Genomic DNA, 20,872 nt, shown 5'->3' on the forward strand with positions numbered 1-20,872 from the left:
GGATGTATTTTTGGGAAGTCCTAGTGGATGTCCGAGTGGGACGAGCAACCACTGGAGATGCTCTAACTTTTTGTATAGATTTTCCTAAATTTTCAATGATTAACAATTTCAGAATACACCTTATCCTCAAGACGGAAATAAAATTTATCCATTCATTTCCTACTCGATTAATAGCTTTTGAATACCTAAACAAATATGATAACGAAGAAGACTTTAGAGCTATTGATTTTCATATTTCCTTGGCCCATGGAAGCATAATGTTGATCGTCAGTATATAAGGCTTTAACATTTCATGTTTATTCTAAGTTGAACACTCAAACATGTCTTTTAATATCATACATAAACTGATAAACCCATGAAACCAACATTCCCCATCATCACATTATTATTACACCAAGCTTATTACTTATTAGGATTCAGCTATCCTACAAACTAAGATCTATGAGCACACATTCAAAGTTTGAAAAGAAAGAGGTATAAATCCTCGTTAGAGTCCTAAAAGAACAAGAATGAGAAAAACGTTTAGTTTTATTTCTCAATAATAAAATAAATACACAATTCTAATTATATAGGAACTTTAATCACTGAGAAGATAACTAACAAGGAATGGGAGTACAATGAGAAAATTAAAATTTACTATATTTTAAATATTTCATTTTCTTATATAATTTCACCATTTCTTATTTCTAATATTCGCTACAAAGAATAATACTACTACTAATTAACAATTTGATGAGATCGAGGCTCAATTTATTAGTATTATTTTCTGTTCTATTTATTTGTGGTGAACTCTTCAAATTGTAATTTTGTAATTGAGTTGTTGAAAATCGAAACTGGTGGATGAGATAACCTCATTCAAATCAAGTTTTATCAATTTCAAATTTTCAATTCATAAACAGGAGACACGATTTTATATATCATCCATTATTATATTAATTAATATACTAATACAATCATCTTAAATTAAATCTGTGAATCTGAAATCTGGATCATGTGCAACAAAATTTGAATATTTAAACAAACGAATTCCCAAATCCAATAATTGGACTCGAAGCGGGTCGGGCCCTGAAAATAAACGAGTTCCCAAATCCAATAATTGGGCTGGAAGCGGGTCGGACTCTCAAAATAAACGAGTTCCCAAAGCCAATAATTGGGCTGGTAAGCGGGTCGGGTCCTGAAATGGGAGGGTCATCCCCATTATTAGTTCCATTATTTCTCATCTATTCCTCCGCCTTCCCTCTCTCCCCAATTTCTGCTCAAATTCATTTCATCTTCCTCAAATTCATATCTTTGTCGGTGTTCAATTAGAATTTGATTTCTTCACAAACTGCAGCTGCTGTGTTGTTTCAGATTGAAGATTTTTCCTATTGATTTTTGAATTGAGTGAGCTATTTAGTAGCTGCGGTGGTCGGCGATGGCTTCGGGATCGCCGGCGATTAATAAGATTGAGAGGGCGCACCAGATGTACAGAGAGGGCAAGTATGCCGAAGCACTGGCGTATTACACCGACGCGCTTTCCATGGCCAAGACCACGCCGCAGAAGATTGCGCTTCACAGCAACCGCGCCGCTTGTTATCTCAAGCTCCACGACTTCAACAAGGTATCCGTGTTGCCTACCGATGTTCTATTCTTATGTTAGCTTATCAGCTCAGCCTTGTTAGTTCTGGATTGTTTCTGACGATGTCCGTCAATATCTCCATTGATAATTGACGTTTTCGTTTTTTGAAATTTATTTTCATCCATTGTGAATATCTGGAATTCAATGACTGCTGCAAAGTCAAATTACATAGAGTAAATTTTTTTAAAGTGTTGAGATCAGCTAGTGTTAGGAAATAAGTTCAGTTTTATACCTATTGACCCTTATCTTCTGGATTCCTTAGTTTGACGTGATAAACCAATACAAATAAAGAGTGCATAAGGATTGTTTTTCTGAACTCATAAGTTTTTAAAGCACTCATTTTTCTGCATCACTTACATTTGTCAGAGTAAGCAAGGAAACTAAAGGGGCTAAAGCTCATTTTAGAGAGTTTGTAATATGTTTCAAGAACTTGTACTAGTATGTAATGTTGTAAGAGTTTATAAGTTGTTCAAGTGTTCTGATACTAGAAAGAGAATTGTGAGCTACAGTAAGAAAATCATAGTTAGATAGAAATGGAAGATTGATGAAATTAGTTAGATATAAACCATAGTAGAGCTGTTTTTGTATAAAGATTGTTACTTGTAAGATTATGAAATAAGTTGGGATTGGAGAACTTATTTTTTGGGAGCTTATTTATAAGCTGGTGAAGGTTATTTTACAACTTATAGGTTGTTGATGAGCTTATTTTGTCAAATAATTTTTAAGAGCTTATAACATTTTCATTTCAGGAGGTTATAAGCTTGGCCAAACACGCTTTAAAAGGATTTTTCAAATAACTTGTCAAGTTTTTTCCTTGAACAAATGCTAATCTTAAAGGTGATACACTATATTATTCAGGCTGCAGAAGAATGCACCTCGGTTTTGGAACTTGATTACAATCACACTGGAGCACTGATGTTGCGTTCTCAAACTCTGGTCACCTTAAAGGAGTATCATTCGGCGCTTTTTGATGTCAACCGGCTGATTGAGTTGAATCCATTATCAGAAGTGTACAGAAACCTTCACACCCATTTGAAGACACAACTGGTAGTTACTTTGTTGTGCTTTGGATGATGTTTCTGATATTGATACCCTTTTAGCTTTTTCTGTTCTCTTTCTATTTCATTTTCATGAGAATGTCTTTCTCTGAACATAGTAAAATATCTTTTTATCAATTTGAATTCTTATGGTGCTTTAGCCTGGTGCATTCTTGTTATGTCTATTACGGACATCAGAATTATTCATATCCATCTCTCTTGTATTGTATCAAACGAAAAAGTACATATACCTAGAATATACTACTAGTTATCTTTGTACATCAGCTATGAATTAGTTCTTCTGTGCTCTGTACTGCATTAATATAAATTGATTGTGCATTTTTCATTTTTGAGGAACATTCTGTCTATATTGGTTCTTTGTCAGTAATGATGGTGTCTTTTGTTTAAGGAAGTCACTTGCTCCAATACCTGAAGATGAAGCAGAGTTTGAAGAAGATGATGAATATGTGGATGGGGATAAGCACGAACCTTATGAAGCGGAACTGGACGATGACAAGATTGAAGATCTTGGAAGCAGTGTAAACGACGCGACTCTTGATGCTGCAAAAGAAAGCAACGGAAGTAATTTTGAGGATGTGAGTCTAACAGAAGAAATATTACCCTGTCAGAATATGACCAGACAACCACCATCTGATCAATCCTCCTTGGGTTGGCAGACAATCCCAAAACCAAAAGGACATTCTCAGCTAGACTACTCAAGGTGGGACAGGGTACAAGATGACTCAAGTGAAGAAGATGACGATGATGATGAGGATGACGAAGATGATGATGATTCTCAACCTCAGTATCGATTTCGTGTTAAAACAGTTGGCGTGAAGGCAGTTAAATAGCTCTAAGGTGCATCTACTTGGAGCTCTGGGTTACTCGCTTCTAGATATTGAGTAAGTTTGAATTAGTATGCTCGATAGTGGAACAAAGCACGTGGTTCCTAAGGTCCGAGAGCAGCATTCACCATTCCAAAACATGCTTGTTGTCTGTCAAGAAGAGCCTGTATATTATACAAATACACTTTGATGTAATGATACTCTGGAAAGGGGGCACTTCAAATTTTGGATCCAACGCATCCCTGCTCCTTGTACACATCTTCAGTCGTGAGTTCGCGAGTGCTCCCGTGACTATGCCGGACATATTCAGATGATTTGGGGAGCCTTGTTGTACAAAGTTGATGCTATACTTTTTTCTTTTTATTTATGATGATACATGTGATGAAAGTTGTACTTGTAGCATGATTGATAGTGAAATACTATATGAAAAGGTGGAAATTTGTGGTGATACATGCATTGATTGTGCAGTCACAGATACTCATGTCCTCTGGGGTGATTTATACTCATTTTTATATACTTCCTCCGTTCCGCACTACTCGCACCTTTCCTTTTGGGCACGGAGATTTAGGAATGAGTGATAGATAAAGTCAACAATTACGGTTGTAGGTATAAATTGTTACTAAAAATGGAAAGATTGCAAATAACTTGGGACGCCCAAAAAGGAAATAAGTGCAAGTAGTGCGGGACGGAGGGAGTATATGTTTTGTAGTAATAAATGTTGAAGGACCCATAAAAGACAAAACAAATTTGGGAAAACAATAAATATTTGAATATTTTATACAAAAAGTAGAGGGAAAACCCAAAATTTGAAACACAGACAAACCCACCGCATTCCACGTATTCTCTGACATAATAGCGCATTGCATTAACAACCAATTTTTAAAATTATTAGATCCCAAATTTGGAACATTTCCTATTTTATTTTCCAACTTCGAATTCTCCGACGCCGTCAAACAGCTCCGCCGTCCTTCCCCTTCTGCCCTAATTTTCAAATCGAAATTTGGGGGTTGTTTGGTGGTGGCGGCGCATGGCGAACGGCGGAGAGGACGATGGCGGTGGTAGGGCAGCGGGGCCGGATTTCGATCTTCCCGACGAGATATTATCGGTGATACCCACGGACCCCTACGACCAGCTGGATCTGGCGCGTAAGATCACGTCCTTGGCGATCGCGTCGCGCGTCACCAAGCTCGAGACGGAGGCCGGTAGTCTCCGCCGGAAGCTTCACGAGAAGGACCGCCTAGTTCAGCAGCTGGAGGATAAGGTCGCCCAACTCGACGGCGCCTATCAGGACGCCGAGTTCCGATTGAAAGTTACGCGCGAAGATAATGTATGCTTTTGATTTTGATTCTGCTCCTTTTCCGCATTGTTTCAGAATAAAATAATTGAAAAAGAATTTTTGTTTTTGTTTTCTTTATTTGAATTGGGGATTTAGGGCTTTTCTTACGGTTTGTATGTGTTGCAGATGAAGCTGATGCAGGAAAGAGATTCGTTGGTTATGACAGCAAAGAAGCTCAGTCGTGATGTGGCGAAGGTGATAACATTTCTCTTTTGAAATAGGATAACATAAATTTTGATAATCATTCTCTCTTTTTTAAACTTGTCATTTCTTTGTGTTCATTAGCGTTTGGGTTAGAACACGAGTTGTAGTTATTACTCCACAGTTACTATTCATTTATCCCTGAATGTTAGGGGAAAACTCTTTACCAGCGTGTAAATTAGGTCATTCAGCCTGTAAATTATGCTAGAAGACTAAAATGCCTTTCGTAACTCTTATACGATTCACTGAGTTGATTATCAGGAAGTATTGATTTTCTTTGGCTGGATTTGATGTCTGCATAATGCATATGCTGATCAAAATTGACTCTTTTTGTACATTGATTTTCGCATTATTTTCATGGCCCTGTAATTTGATGTAGAAACAGATTTCCTGATTGTTTACCATTTAATGAGTCGAATAATCGAGGTATAAGGTGATACGTAAGCCGTAATGATTATGACAAAAGTTGATATGTACTTGGTGTTTTCTTTTGAGTTGAGGTGGTTTAGTTTTAAGAGTGCCATCTTAGGGTGTGGGCTTAATTTGCAAATTATTACGTTGTCTTCATTACTCCCATTTTAGTAAAAAAACACATTACGAGTTATGACTAATGCACACTTGGTATTCATTTGAGTTATTGTGTTTAGTGAAATGATAATTGGAGCTTGTGTTGGTGAAAAGATAATTGGAACTATAAATAGTTATTTCTGAAATTGATTATGACACTCGTCCAATTCCAAATTGTTTGATACCTGATGTAAGCTAGGTTACTGGTTCAGTCTTTTTGTGACTTGTGTTAAATCCCGATGATTTTAGTTGCTTGGTTTTCATTTACTCCTTCTGACATAATTTTTTTATCTTTATACAGCTAGAGACATTTAAGAGGCAACTCCTGCAGTCATTGAATGAAGAAAATGCACCAGTATGTTAACTTACATTCTTCTGTGTATCATTATAAAGTTTGATGCTTTCCTACTTAATACTACTATTATCCGATCTCAAATTTAATAGCTAATGTTATTTACACCTATCTAAAGATTAAATTTCTACTTTTCTTACATCAGTCAGAAACTGTTGACATTGGAACTTATGACCAATCAGCGCCCAAGGCTTACATAACAAATGGTAATGTTTATCATTTCTGTGAAATATCTTATAATTCACTAGCCTTGGAATATTCTTCGAATATTGCATTTGTGTTACAGTTAAGAATACACCTATGTTGTTGTTTTTTCGGTTGTGAAGTGCTATTGTTGATTTTGATAACTATTGCTCTATACAGATGATTCAAATGGATATACGAATCATCATTCTTATGGTGGTGCTACCGACAACACAAGCACAAATGATGAAGGTGCTTTGAAGTTGGTTATTGAATTCGGATTGATAATCCATACATATGATTTAAAGTACTGATTTCATGGATTGCTTCCGTTGCAGTTTCTATGCAAGCTGGGCAAAAGTTGTCCGTCGCACCCAATATAACTCCCCGTCTCACTCCTAGTGGAACTCCACACGTGATTTCCACTAGTGTATCCCCGAGAAGGTACTCAGCAGCTACCACTCCTCAGAAAACCTCTGGTGCTACTTCTCCTTCTGCAAACTACAATGGAAGAGGATCCTATTCGTCTTGGTACCCTTCCAGCCAGCAGTCGTCAGCCGCCAACTCTCCTCCTCGAGGACGTCCACTGCCAGGTCTGTAAATGCTTGAAAGATTTTATATCGGATTGAAGTGACTAAATTTCTTCCATCCGGTCCTAAATTCTAAAATTTTGTTTCATTTGAGTAGGCCGTACTCCTCGAATTGATGGTAAAGAGTTCTTCCGTCAAGCAAGGTGAGTTTGAGGTTGCTATTATAATGATGATGTTCAGACTGAAAATCGCTGCATTGTGTCATGGTGGGTTTATATTGCAATATGCAGGAGTCGGTTATCACTTGAGCAATTCAGCGCTTTTCTGGCAAATATAAAGGAATTGAATGCGCAAAGGCAGTCGCGGGAGGAGGCGCTGAGAAAAGCAGAAGAGATATTCGGGACAGACAATAAGGATCTGTATATCTCATTTCAGGGGTTGCTAAACCGCAACCCGCACTAGAAAGGCGCAGTATGCTAGTTGGTTCATGCTCGAATCGTTTTCCATTTCCTCGTGGGGGATGTGTCGTCCGATTTTGACAGGTACCGCTGATCCAGATTAAACAAACCTTGTTTCTTCTATTTTGTGCAATGACACATGGTAGTTGTAAATAATGGCATTTTTGTTGGCTGCTGCTATTTGATGACATTTTTCGTTCCCATGCATAATGCTCCGATTGGAAATTGATTCATATGTGTCTCTATTTGGCTGACTTTTGGGTAATAAGTTGTGGATGTATATCGTAATTAAATCGCATTAGTATACACCAATGTATAGTTTAAGTTCATACACTATATCATATATTTGTTTTATCTAGTGAGATTAAGAAAAATTAATGGCAGGTAATATGTATGTATTGAGATTATTTTGTTTGGAATCTATCTTCAATTCTACCATGAATCTTAATCGTGCACACATAGCATCAAGTTGGTGATTTAAATAGGAAGACTCAATTATTTATGAGCATAAAAGAAGAGACAAGGCAGCAGGTGGCATATCTCCATGTTAGAAAATGCAAGTCTGTACTATAACAACCCCTCACCATTGATTTATCTCCAACATCTTATCATATTTTCATTTTTTCCAATAATAATAATAAAATAATAATAAAGGAAAATGGCTTTCTACTAAAAAGTTAAGATGCCCAAGAAGCTTCAAGTGGGCTGCAAAAACTGCAAAGCTGATTTGATTTCCTTTGTTTATTCTTACACTCGTATCCGCTTCTCTTTTGATTTAATTAAAGTTGTATTCATTTTTTGAACATTTTTTTAGAATATTTTTGTGTGTGCTGCTAAATGATATCTGAAGACAATCTTAACTTCCAAGAACTCGTGACACTCATTCAAAATCGACGACATTATTCCATCAAATTTTTTTTCATAAACCGGCTCACTTAATTATATAATAAAAATCCAGTGACCTTTTAGAGTAAGATTTGTTATTTATTTAGGGGTTAATAGTAATATTTTATGTGTTCGATTTTGAACGTATTGCATGAAATATCACCACCTTTTTTACCATCAAATATTCTCAATTTTAAGCGTTTTTCATAAAATTAGGCGGCGTAAAGTTGATTTATCTTGTAGAGTCGAAAGGTTTAACATTTTCCCACTTCGAAACGACATTGTTTTAGCAAAAAATAAAAATAGTTAACTGAAAACTGTAATTGAGCCGAATCTGGTGAATGTAAATATATATACTAGTAGAAACTATGCATATATAGCGGATTCAAAACATAATTTGGAGTATCTATTGATGAGAAATGATTTGCATCCTAAAGTAAACGAATAGGAGAAATGATTATTTACAAGCGCAAGTTTTTTTAAAAATTTGTTAGGGACTCAATGTCCACATCGGTTGTGAGAACAATTGGTGTGAGATGAGTTCTCCTATTTGGTATGTAACAAAATTTCTCAATACAACTACTTCCTTCGTTCCATAGTAGTGAGTCATTTTTCATTTCGGACGTTCCATAGTAGAGTCATTTCCTTTTTTGGTAAAAATGTAACACATTTTCTCATTCTTACTTGTCCATTTTTGTTACATATTCTCTCTACTTTTTCCTCTCACCTACTTTATTAGTATTTTTTTATTTAGTTCATTACACACATTTTTCTTAATCAAATGTCTCCACTATAATGGAATGAAGGGAATACATTTGAAATCCTCTTCTTCTACTGCGAATCAAGGAAATGACGTTTTCGGCCGACCATATGAGAAAAGAAGGCCCTCTCGGACGATTTGAAGACAAAGGGAAATGTGGCAAGTAGTAACTTTAGACGAAGGGAGTACAATAAGTAAGATAAGTGCACATGTAGTAATGTACACACAAACTTTATAAATTCTAACTAGTCGATTTCAAGTCCTAAACATTTCACGTTCTAAACTTTATGAAGATTCTCATTTGAACTTGTATCTAATCTTAATACTAGTACTACTATTTATTAAGTTAAGATGATGTGCAGGCAACATGCAGGAACATGATCCTGTTCCCTCAGATATATTCAAAGCGAAAGAGAAGTTGCATGGGAACCTTACTTGATTTACTTGCTTTCTTTGCAGATATGGAATCTCGAATCTCTTTCACTCAACTTGATTGCAAGTTTGCGTCACATCCCTCCCTCCCTGCCTCCCTCCCCAACCTCTACTAGGGCCTAATTTTCCCTTAGGGTCGTCCTAAAACGACATGGGTAAATTTTCGAAGAAGGCGCCAAACAATTTCATTTTTTGATTAAAGATCTCTATGTTGTGAAATTACAATTTTACTATGCGAGAGTGAAAAAATTCTCCCTCGTTAATTCACCTGTGACCAATGTTTTAAAAACCGGACCGGACCGGCCGGTTAGACCGCTCGGACCGCGAACCGGTAGGTAGTCCGGTCCGGTTCACCCCTTTAAACCACCACTGCATTGAACCGCCGTGAACCGGTGGAACCGGCCGGTCGGATCGTGAATCGGAAACCGGTTTTCTATTTTTTTTTCAAAATTTTTTAAAATTTGTTGTTGGTAGAGGTTGAACTCATGACCTCTCTTCTAGTTAAGAAGACCTCTACCACTCCACCACATGAGCTCATTAAAAAATTTGAACATTAAATATTTTTATACATTAACCATTAATTTTATCTACAAAAACTAATAATTCATTTTAATTTTATTATTCTTTAATATAATTGTTAATTATAATATATATAATTATCATCCTTTATATTTTAATGATGCTCTACTTACCACCTATATTATTATTAGTATCATATTAAATTTTTTATCTAAACTAACTAATATTAAATATATATATCTGAATATATTTACTAAATTTTAATATTATTTATATTTATACATCACTAATTATCTATAAGGTTTAATGTTTTGTGATATATTATTAATTGTAAATCATTTACTAAATTTAATATATTTTTATATATATTTGCAACAGTAAAACGGTTAGACCGGTGGTTGGACCGGTTGGACCGGTTGAACCGTGAACCAGTAACGTCGTCGGTTCGTTTGCCGGTCCGGTTTTTAAAACATTGCCTATGACTTTAAATTATTTTCATTTATTAATTATGGAGCCTAAAATATCTCCTACCATATTTAGGATTTGTTTTTTCCTTGATGTATATTTCCTTGTGATAGATTTATTCCTTATGGAATATGTTTCCTAGTTTGACTAGAATTAGGGCTCTCTAATTGCTTATAAATAGAGGTGTTCCCTCATTGTCAAATTATCCTGAAATTATATAGTGAAATCACTGGCTTGGCATCATCCCCAGACGTAGATACACATTGTATCGAACTGGGTAAACAATTCGTTGTGTTTATTCTCTTTCATATTCGTGATTGTCTATGTTTATTTCCCAACATCATTCAATCAGTACATCCTAAATTATGTTATGAATCCACCACTGCTTATAGTTAATCGTTCCAATCACTAGGATGTCTCAAACAAATTCGGAGATTAGACATTGAGATATCAACTACTATCCCCGTCCACAAAAAATAGACTAGTTTTACCATTTTGGGTCATCCACCAAAATTAGACTAATTCTAAATTTAAAAAATTTTAAACAATATATAAATATTATTTTGTAATGTGGATCCCACCATCCACTAACACTATTTCCATTAGATTTTCCTCTTCTATATCTTATCAACTATGCATTAAAACATGTGTAATTTACGATTTTGGTCATATTTTTTTTATAGATTTTTTATAGACGGAGGTTGTAATATTCAAACCGACATTCATATATTCATGTGTTCGATATGTATGTAATCATCAAAATCAGAAGAAAACCCATGGAATAGAATCGATGGCATTAGTGCATGGCACATGAATTTGACATAAAAAGGGATAACATTTGTTTGCATATAGAGTTATACACCTTTAATAATCATTAAGATGATGGGGCATTTTAATTCTTTTGACCATATTCTGTTGTGTGTCAGTGTGTGTGTGAGAGAGTTCTGTTACTAAATGTTTGATACGCATGCTTTTCGCGGAAAATTGTCATAAAAAACAATCAATTTAGCCTTGTATTAAGAGGAGACTGTGTATATGATGTAAAATGTATTTATTCCCTGACATGAAATCACAATATTATATTCCTTTATATATTTTTCTATATATCAAATAGAAAATATTATATGTGGGTCGACCAACATCAGATATACACTAAAACGAATCAGCTGCAGACACGAGAATCAGTCCTCTTTTCGTCCTAAATTCTTGCTTTGACCATATTTATTTTATGAAAAAATAACATTTTTTAAATCATATGGAGTACTTCTCTTAGGAAGTAATTAAAGGGATAATAGTCTTCTAAATTTTTAAAGTTGATCAAATTCTAGTTTGTCTCATAAATTTTGAAATTTTAATTTTTTTTCAATTGTCTCGTCCATGTATAAATCCACATCTTTTTGTGATGTTAAAAATGATAATATTTTAATAAAATAAAAAAAAATGAAAATAAAATAATACTAGTATAAAAGAGGAAAAAATACTTTTTTTATTTCAAATACTTATTTTAATAAAAACATGTTGTTTTGAATATTGTAAAAAGAGTACATTTTGTGCATGAATGTGTCAATATTCATGATTTAATATTTTGATTTCAAAATTAATGGAACAGACCAGAATTTGACGAACTTCATGATTCAAATGACTATTAATCCTAAAAAAATCATATACTACTTCTCTTATATCGTTTTTTGTTGAATTCGTCGTCATGTGTTCATATCTTTTTTTTTTGTCATGTGTTCATATCTTATAGATGCATGATTTTATTTTTTTTTGAATTCAATCATTTTTTACATAGGAGAACTCTTCATGCTTAAAGAATTAAATAATAATAGGTCCATTGTTTGTAGTTCTCATAATGGATATGAAAGTAATGCATTCATCCAAATAGATGATACGTTCTCGTTTTAATTAAAATGGATATGAAAACAATTCTCATGTTCTTAAATTCATAACAATTCACAGTTGAACACCTGAAACAATCCTATATTTGTGTGTGTGAAGAAGTTCAAATGAGAACTCTCTTATCATTAGAACTAAGAATCATTTTCGGCCTTTAGATTGTGAATGTCTAATGTGGATGCATCTCTTTCACTTAATGAATATACATACTTGGACTCGATCCTAAATTGAAAAAAAAATATCTCTAGTGTAAGAATTTCCACTATAAATATTGTTACTTTACATGTTAAATGCAAGTGCTTAGGTTATACTTGTGTTGCAACAAATTTGGATCTTATGACTATTCTAAAAGTCAAATATACATGAGGGGTGTGTGCCAGCAAGTTTTCATCTTATGACTATTATTTAAATGGAACCATTTATATTTAAATAGATAGAAAATAAAAAAAAACCCACTGAATATTTGATGGAATTGTATAAAATGATTATGCTAGCTGGCATTGAAAATCAAAGAAAATATATGGTCCGAATCATAGATTCTTAGGCTATGTATATAGGTCAGATCAAAGGGGACAGCTGTAAACAGTAGAAGAATAGTGAGCACATGAAGTGCTCTATTCTGCTGCTCCCTTTTACTTATTTATTTTCTTTCTACTTTATAAATATATAACTTCAGATTTATATGATCATCTTAATTAGACTGAAACAATTCAAAACACTAAACATAATTATAACTAACTAATCAAACTTGGAACAAAAGTTGCAATACTCACAACTCTGCAAACTATAATTGCATAAACTACTAGGTTTTTTTTTCCGAGTTCGAGATACATTGGCAAGCGAACTAGCCTCCCCCAACCCCCTGTGGCCGCACGAACTAGCCTCCCCCAGACGGGTCCAGGCCCGTAAGTTGTCCACCCCCTCAGACGGGTCCAGGCCCGTAAGCTTGCAAAGTCCCAAGGTAACAAGCCTTGTTTAGGCCCACAGGGGAAATTAATCCCAAGTTGCGCCATTCAGGAGTCGAACTCGAGACCTCCAGGATGACGCGATATCCTTGCCACTCTCCTCAACCACTTGAGCTAAGGGGCTTGGATTGCATAAACTACTAGGTTAAGATGTAAATAATTAAGTAAATTAATTAGTACTCCTACTAATTTAATTTAAATTCCAGTTGTGAAGGTCTATCCAAGAGCCAATAACAACCATGAAAAGACAGGAGTGACTGTCAAATCGTGCGGGTTGGGTCGTTATCGTGTCCACCCATTATCGACCCAACCTAATCGTGTCCCAACCCAACCCAACCCGAAATCATCAGGTTCTTATCGTGTCCCAACCAAACGGGTTCGTGTCGGGTTCGTGCGTGTTAGCGTATACCCTGAAAAAGTCAACTCTCTATTAATGATAGTAAGTTAGCTTGACACGACACGATAACGACTAAAACATGATGTTATTATACGATTTAAACATGATATTACACGATAAAATAAAAAATTACCAAATCAAAATAATAAAATTAAAGTATAGTAATATTAAATCTATATAATAAAATTAAAGTATAGTATTTTTTAACTAATTAAAATTAAAGTATAATATTTTTTAATTAATTAAAATTATAATATAATATTTTTAATCAACAAAAATAACTAAAAATTAAAGTTTAATAATTTTTTAATTAATAAAAAATAATTTTTTTTCTTAAACGTATAACCCAAACCCGACCCGACCCAACCCGTTATCTTCGTGTTCTTATTGGGTCGACCCTATAAGGACCCAAATTCTGAACGTGCGTGTTCGTGTCGTGTTAATTTCGTGCCGGTCCGTGTCGTGTTATCGTGTCGTATCAAAAATTGTCAACCCTAGTGGGCATGTATATGTAGAGAATAAAATCGGCTGCAGCCACAATTTTAAACATTTGATTTATTTACCCCACTTATATACTATATGCTCAATATCTTAATTAGATTATGCTCAACAGTAACAGTACTAGTTATTATAGCCTTTTTCAGCTCAGACTTTTACATGATTTCCTCGTTCTAGATGCTGCATAAAGTGTATAATTTCATTAATTTTTTGTATCTATGTAAAAAAAATTGCCCACAGTAATTTTTATGTATTTTTCGCTAAGAATAAAGACCGCATAAATGTATATATGTATAGTAGTAGGAGACCTAGTATTATATTGCTAGAAACATAATTTGAAATTGGACTTCTTGATATATTTATAGGAATTCATGAATTTTACACTTGTACTATAATAGTTGGGTTAAACCTATTAATATATTGTAGCTAGAAACATAGTAGTTTGAAATTGGACTTGATATAGTTATATGAATTCATGAAATTTAGACTTTCACCTATTGAGATACATTTTTGAATTTATCACAACCACGTATTAAACTCGAAAGGCAAAGCAGTAAGCTCACAAAAATGAAGTTTGCTAGTGGATTAACGGCGGAAAAGGCTCGTCGGAAAAAAATGAAGTTATTATCAGATTAGGGGCAACAAATTCCACCGCTAATACCCACAAATATTTTCCTCACTAATTTGGATCACTGAGTCTAGCGTTAGTGGCGGAATATAATCCGCCACTAATTTGCTGCTAATGTTATCTACCCAAATGTGTGTTTCCCTTTAAATCAACAATTAGGCACATGTTATCACATCATCAATAAAGCATCCATTTATATGTATATAATCTATACATATATAAAAGACGAGTTTTGGCCTTCTTTAAAAATATTTATATGTTTTGTCCTCATTCTGAAATACTTATAAGTTATGAACCAATTTGAATATTTTAAGTAACTCTCATGAATATTTATTCTGATATTTTAATGATCATTTGACTAATTCTTAAAGTACTATAATGAGTAACCGACAGTTACAAATATTTAAATAGGATAATGTGCATTTAACAAATTTTGTAACCTCTATTGTCTTGATTTTATAATTTATGATGTTTTAATTCCATGACCTCTCATGTCCTAATTTTATGCCTATAAAAGACATAGAGTTGTGGATGAATTACACACTAACAAAAGCATTCTTCATTCTCTCTCAAGCTCTCAACATTTCATTGCACATTTTTGGAACATTGTTTTGCTAGATTTTTGGAGCCCCATCAAGTTTATAGGTGCCTAGGAGGTTTGAGATGTTATATACGTTAGGAGGAAGTCGTTTCTTGTTTGGGGATAATACGTCAATCTGAGAGCACTAACCATGATGTAATTTGTCTTGCGGAAAGAGGATTTTTCTTGACTAATTTTCATTGTAATTTCCATTTCATTTATTGTTGTTTATTTTTCTTTGATTACAATAGTTAGAGGCGTGTATATGGTTCGAGAATTTTATCCCAATATTTCTTACAGTTCTTAGAGACGGAAGAATTGTAGCATCCTTAACTCAAACATGTACTCCCTCCGTCTCAATAAATATGAAACATTTGGTTTTCGGCACGAGATTTTATGTAGTGGTGTTTTGTGAGTTAATGAAGAGAGAGTAAAGTAAAAGAGAGGGAAAAGTAGAGAGAGTGTTGTTTCCATTTTACAAACGTTTCATTTTTAGTGGGATAACCCAAAAAGGAAAATGTTTCATTTTTAGTGGGACAGAGGGAGTATATATTTATCTTCATCTTGACACAATTTATTATTTTTGTATATTTAGTTGTTCAAATAAAATAAAATAGTCTGCTACTAAATTTTGGTTTGCTAATAATACTATTGTTGAAATTAGGATTTAACACTTAATTGTTATGGGATACAACTGATTTTATATGGAGAATCTAATTATCTTATCTGTAGGTGATCATGCTGAGTAAAATATATACCCCATATTAGTTATATTTTTACAAAAAGAAAATTTGTAAATAGTATAGATGTTTCCTGTTCCAACAAGACACGTTTAAAAGTGCAATAAATAAAGATAAACACTTCAATATTCAAAAGAGCTATCACTATTCATTAATGCAACAATGTTAATTCAACCAATTAATGTAATTTTTTTTGTAGTTTATCATTTGAATTTTTTTATGGTCATAGTTTTGACGTTTTGAATATTATGAGTTATGATTCATTATTTTGTTAAAATGTGATTTACATTATTTTTAGTAGAGAAATATGAAGGATTGTTATAAACATTCCATTTTAAATGTTTAATTTAATGTCTTTAGGTGTAAAAGGAATTGAGGAGTATATGTTTATTAAATTTTTATTATATAGTATATTTTTCTATTTTAAATCTTATATAGTTATATTGTTTCTCATTTTAATTAATTAATTAATAATTTAAAATAGTATGATGTGCATGGCACGTGGGGTTAACGCTAGTATAATGTAAATTAAGACAAACCTCGTACAGAGATGAAGATTCTGGCCATATATAAATATGCATTAAGATGATAATAAGACCTAAATGAAGACTAGACATGAGAGAGACACAGAGTGGAGAAGGGTCCAGTTTTGTCTGATGCTATAAATAGTTCCCTCCACCATCCATCTTCTTCACAACCAACTCTCCATCTTCTCCCTTCTCGTCTCCACTAATGGATCGCTACTGCTTCGATTACCCCTCCGATTTCTGCAACTCCTCAAACATCTTCAACTCCAACAATTCTCCCCTTTCTGTCGCCTCGTTTCCTGACGCCGCCCTTCCTTCCGACTACATGGTCGTTCCGCAGATGGAGGCCGGCTTTCGGGATTTCTCCGCCTGTGATTACAATCAGAGTGATTCCGGTGAAGAGTGCTGGCCGCCTTACAGTCCCATGCTTGCTGAAAACTGGGTTTGTTTTCCAACTTTGTTCATATATATGTTTTCCAACTTTGTTCATCTATATGTTTTCCAACTTTGTTAATATACATATATATATATATGTGTGTGTGTGTGTGTGTGTGTTAAAGTTAAAATTCACTTTGGCATTTCTTCAAATAGGTTAATGAGTGTTTGTGGTTTTAGGGGATACAAGGGAAGGCGGCGGATGAGAGCGATCAGGTGAAGGTGGGGAGATATTCTGCTGAAGAAAGGAAGGATAGAATTCTCAGATATCTGAAGAAGAGAAACCAGAGAAATTTTAATAAGACCATCAAGGTCAGAATATTAACTAAAATGATCTGAAAATGATCTTGTTTTTTGGTTACTCAATTATGCATTTTGATTTACACTAGTTTTTTTTTTTTTTTTGGGGGGGGGGGGTTTGATTTCATATGTGTATTAATTCGGTGGTGGTGCAGTATGCCTGTCGGAAAACCCTAGCAGACAAGCGTGTCCGAGTTCGCGGGAGATTCGCAAAGAACAATGAAGCCTCTCAAGATGAAATGTTGATGGACTCGACCTCTTTTCAACTAAACTATTCATTTCAAGACGAGGTACCTACTTATTAATTTGAACGTTGTGTGTGTTTCGTATAATCAGTGACGGATCCAAAAAAAACAGAACTCGTGAGTCTGACACACTAAAAGACAGTTGTAGGATCGTGGGGTCGTTGGTAACTCCATAGGTCAAATTTCGTGGAGGGAGTGGACCGATGTTGACCCCACGGCCCAATCTGGATCCGTCATTGCATTTAATAATCTTTTACACAAATCTTGGTATTTATTTAATCAATTCTATGTTATATGTTTGGCAGATGGTGAAGTACGATGAGGAGTATTGGATCCAAGTAGCAATGGACAATCTTGGCCACTTTCCTTACTTAGGCAGCTAGAATCGGCGGTCGGAATTATCATATATTTTGATGTTTATTTTATGATATTGAATTGCAATCCTAGACTCTCAATCGACGATGATTAATATATCATGATTTTTCCAATTCTACTTATACCTTGCAATATCAATAATGTGAACTTTGTTAATTAATTATGAGTGATTAAATCTCAAGTCAATTAAATTAGTACCTCTAATTAGTTATAAACCACGAATCCGAAGTTGGAAAAGTCTTGAAATGATGAGCATACCTTTAGTGGTTGTGATCGATTCTTTGATTAGGCTTTTTATTCCATTCAAAATACACCCACATGCATACATCTAAGCTTTGTCAATAGCTTTCTCCCTTCTTTATCTCGGGGTAATGTGGTGTTTTTAATAGGATTAATAATTATTCCTCGTCAATATTCGCTTTATTTATCACACTTTTGGATTTTATATATTAATGGATTCATATGGAATGAAGCACATCATTGATGCATAATTAAGTAAAGGCACAAATGAAATTTATCTCGCAAGGATGTAAACTATAGACAAACAAAACACAACATTTAACAATCCATTTAAAAAGGCAAAAAAACATGGGGTGTGTAAAAATTATGGCGAAGAGAGAATACAAGTACAAAGTCACTTTTTTCATCAAATGTCAAGCTACATTTATAAAAAAGGCTTCACTACTACACTAATAATGCTTTCCTTTTATAAAGTAAAAAACTCCAATGTTGTATTGAAAATTGAAATATAGTTCACTAAAAGAAGATAATTTACAATATAAACGAATATGGATTGCCCCAAGCATGCATTCTTCCAAGCGTAAGAAGCCACTAAACAGAAGTGACTATTAAACATATTTTATGCTAAGTTTCCCATCACACAACATGAACCATATATCCACAAATCACTATTTTGAACAAAATTCCAAAGCTATGTAGTATTACATATCCATCAACTAGCTAGGTCCCTCTTAATTAAATTAAACCAATTAATCAATCTTCCAATCACCATATTAATTACTACAAGAAACCACACAATTAACAACGAACTCGACGACAAAAGATAGTCGAATTGATACCCTTGTAACGGAAAAGGTCACTGGAGTGTTTTACAATGAAATATGAGTGCAATGAAATGAGACTTCTATTGTCGGACAGACTATAATCTCAAATTGAGACTTTTAATGGCGGAGTGGGAGAGTACATTGTTAGAATTTAGGAGGAATAAGTAATGGATGAGTTTTATAGGAGTATATGATTATAAATGAGGACTATAATCGGTGGCCTTATTACTAGAAATAAATGGAGCAAGAGTGAAGTCGTTTTCGAAGGTAACATAATTGATTTTAGAAATCAGAAAGCACAACAAAGACATGAATACCTGTCCCTTGTGGTGTGGGAAGGGTTAGGTCTCAATCTCATATACATACCTACATAACATATACTCTATGTAGAGAGGGAGAGAGAAAGAGACATATATAGTGGGATGAAATAAATTCTCATAATGGTTCCAATCTTTGTGCAACTATTTTGTTGAAAACTACTCCATCCATCCCACAAAACAAAACAGTGCACACTTGTATGCGAAACTCGTCTTAATCATTGCAAAAGGCAAAATTTTGATGCGTATTGAAAGTAATCTCCTTATTTTTTATGGCTTGAAAATGAGGTTTTGTTAATTCATTTCAATCAGACGAGTGGAAAGATGCAGCAGATTCTATATATGGTATGAGCAAATTAAATAATATGGGAGTTGACTATATAGCAAAATAATAGTCCGAGCCATGAAGATGATGGCGACTTGTGTTGTTGATACCACTATATGTTTACTATAGTGTTGATTGGTCCCTCAAATATTACTCCATGCAAATAATTTTATATATTGTCGGAATATTTCTCTCTAAACATATTAGGTGCAAATCATTCCTTCTATAGTATCATAGAGCCATGCACTTGATATATACTCTCTTCGTCCCGCTTTAGCAGTCCCAGTCACTTTTAAGTACTCATTTTGTAAAAATTATAATAAACAGTTAAAGTGGAGAAATGATAAAGTAAGAGAGAGAATAATGTAGAGAAGAGTCTTATCTACGTTATTCTCTCTCGTACTTTACCATTTTTTCACTTTAACTATTTATTATCATTTTTAGAAAACGAGTGCTCAAAAGTGACTGAGACTGCTAAAGCGGGACAGAGGGAGCATACAATAATGTGGAGTATCTTTTGATAACAATAATCCAAATTGAGTTTTACATGATACATATATAGAGAAATGGTCAGTCACTAATTAGACCCAATTACCTATTCTAGTTGATAAAATTGTAAGGATCTACTACTAAACATAGGGCTGACAATTTTCGACACGACACGATAATCTGATACGAATCCGTACGAAATTATTGGGTTGGGGTCAAGTCTTATTGGATCTGTGTCCTTATCGGGTTGACCCATTAAGAACCCGATAATTTCGGGTTGGGTTCGGGTCGGATACGGGTAACCCATTAAGAAATAATATTATTATTTTTATTATTATTTAAAAAAATATATATTACTTTAATTTTTTAATTTCTTATAAATTAGTTTAAATAGTATAAAATGAATTTTAATTGTGTAAATTAGGTTAAAAATTAAGGTTTAATGGTGTAATATTAGGTTTTAATCGTGTAATATCAGGTTCAGGTTGTTATCGTGTCGTGTCAACCCATATTATATCGTGTCGATAACGGGTTCGTGTCGGGTGCGGATCGTGTTCGGATTTGAAGGTAGCAGGTCGGGTTCGTGTTCGGATTTACAGTTTCCTTAACAGGTCGGGTTCAGGTTAGGCCTTATTGGGTTGGGTCATTATCAGGTTGACCCGATAACGACCCAATCCGCACGATTTGTCAGCCCTAACTAAACAGATTATTAATTTGATTCATTACTTTCAATTATTGTAGACTTATTTCAGATTATGCTCATCTTCTCCTTGTATTATTATACTAGTATTACATGGACTGCATAATATTATGAGAATAAAATAGGATTCAAGATAAGTCATTAATTAATTGTGCTGTTACAACCTCTCTACTTTATTAGTGGTTAATAGTTCACATTAA

General features: G+C 34.1%; 3 protein-coding genes across 3 annotated transcripts; all 3 read left to right on the forward strand.

The window, feature by feature from the left end:
- The first annotated feature begins 1,178 nt into the window (after window positions 1-1,178).
- LOC121756460 (peptidyl-prolyl cis-trans isomerase FKBP4-like) lies at window positions 1,179-3,950 on the forward strand. Its single transcript, XM_042152011.1, has 3 exons — window positions 1,179-1,600; window positions 2,477-2,665; window positions 3,069-3,950. Exons 1-3 carry the CDS (start codon window positions 1,415-1,417, stop codon window positions 3,504-3,506), a joined length of 813 nt encoding a protein of 270 aa, XP_042007945.1. The 5' UTR covers window positions 1,179-1,414; the 3' UTR covers window positions 3,507-3,950.
- A 358-nt stretch (window positions 3,951-4,308) lies between these two features.
- LOC121753698 (uncharacterized protein At4g15545-like) lies at window positions 4,309-7,360 on the forward strand. Its single transcript, XM_042148938.1, has 8 exons — window positions 4,309-4,827; window positions 4,963-5,031; window positions 5,906-5,959; window positions 6,102-6,162; window positions 6,320-6,391; window positions 6,478-6,732; window positions 6,827-6,872; window positions 6,960-7,360. The coding sequence occupies exons 1-8, from the start codon at window positions 4,528-4,530 to the stop codon at window positions 7,129-7,131; spliced, it is 1,029 nt and encodes a 342-aa protein (XP_042004872.1). The 5' UTR covers window positions 4,309-4,527; the 3' UTR covers window positions 7,132-7,360.
- Window positions 7,361-16,526: 9,166 nt separating this feature from the next.
- Window positions 16,527-17,890, forward strand: LOC121755051 (putative zinc finger protein CONSTANS-LIKE 11). Its single transcript, XM_042150338.1, has 4 exons — window positions 16,527-16,864; window positions 17,038-17,169; window positions 17,313-17,447; window positions 17,708-17,890. Exons 1-4 carry the CDS (start codon window positions 16,628-16,630, stop codon window positions 17,783-17,785), a joined length of 582 nt encoding a protein of 193 aa, XP_042006272.1. The 5' UTR covers window positions 16,527-16,627; the 3' UTR covers window positions 17,786-17,890.
- The last annotated feature ends 2,982 nt before the right edge of the window (window positions 17,891-20,872 follow it).

The sequence above is a fragment of the Salvia splendens genome, chromosome 11 (assembly GCF_004379255.2).
Source record: "Salvia splendens isolate huo1 chromosome 11, SspV2, whole genome shotgun sequence".
Classification (NCBI taxonomy): Eukaryota; Viridiplantae; Streptophyta; class Magnoliopsida; order Lamiales; family Lamiaceae; genus Salvia; species Salvia splendens.

Excerpts from the sequence above, each read along its gene's own strand:
- LOC121755051 (XM_042150338.1), top strand. The coding sequence starts at position 16,628 with ATGGATCGCTACTGCTTCGATTACCCCTCCGATTTCTGCAACTCCTCA. Across the intron at positions 17,170-17,312 it reads ATTTTAATAAGACCATCAAG|TATGCCTGTCGGAAAACCCT; the intron begins GTCAGAATATTA and ends GTGGTGGTGCAG. Across the intron at positions 17,448-17,707 it reads ACTATTCATTTCAAGACGAG|ATGGTGAAGTACGATGAGGA; the intron begins GTACCTACTTAT and ends TATGTTTGGCAG.
- LOC121753698 (XM_042148938.1), top strand. The coding sequence starts at position 4,528 with ATGGCGAACGGCGGAGAGGACGATGGCGGTGGTAGGGCAGCGGGGCCG. Across the intron at positions 4,828-4,962 it reads AAGTTACGCGCGAAGATAAT|ATGAAGCTGATGCAGGAAAG; the intron begins GTATGCTTTTGA and ends TATGTGTTGCAG. Across the intron at positions 6,733-6,826 it reads TCGAGGACGTCCACTGCCAG|GCCGTACTCCTCGAATTGAT; the intron begins GTCTGTAAATGC and ends TCATTTGAGTAG.
- LOC121756460 (XM_042152011.1), top strand. The coding sequence starts at position 1,415 with ATGGCTTCGGGATCGCCGGCGATTAATAAGATTGAGAGGGCGCACCAG. Across the intron at positions 1,601-2,476 it reads AGCTCCACGACTTCAACAAG|GCTGCAGAAGAATGCACCTC; the intron begins GTATCCGTGTTG and ends TATATTATTCAG. Across the intron at positions 2,666-3,068 it reads CCCATTTGAAGACACAACTG|TCACTTGCTCCAATACCTGA; the intron begins GTAGTTACTTTG and ends TGTTTAAGGAAG.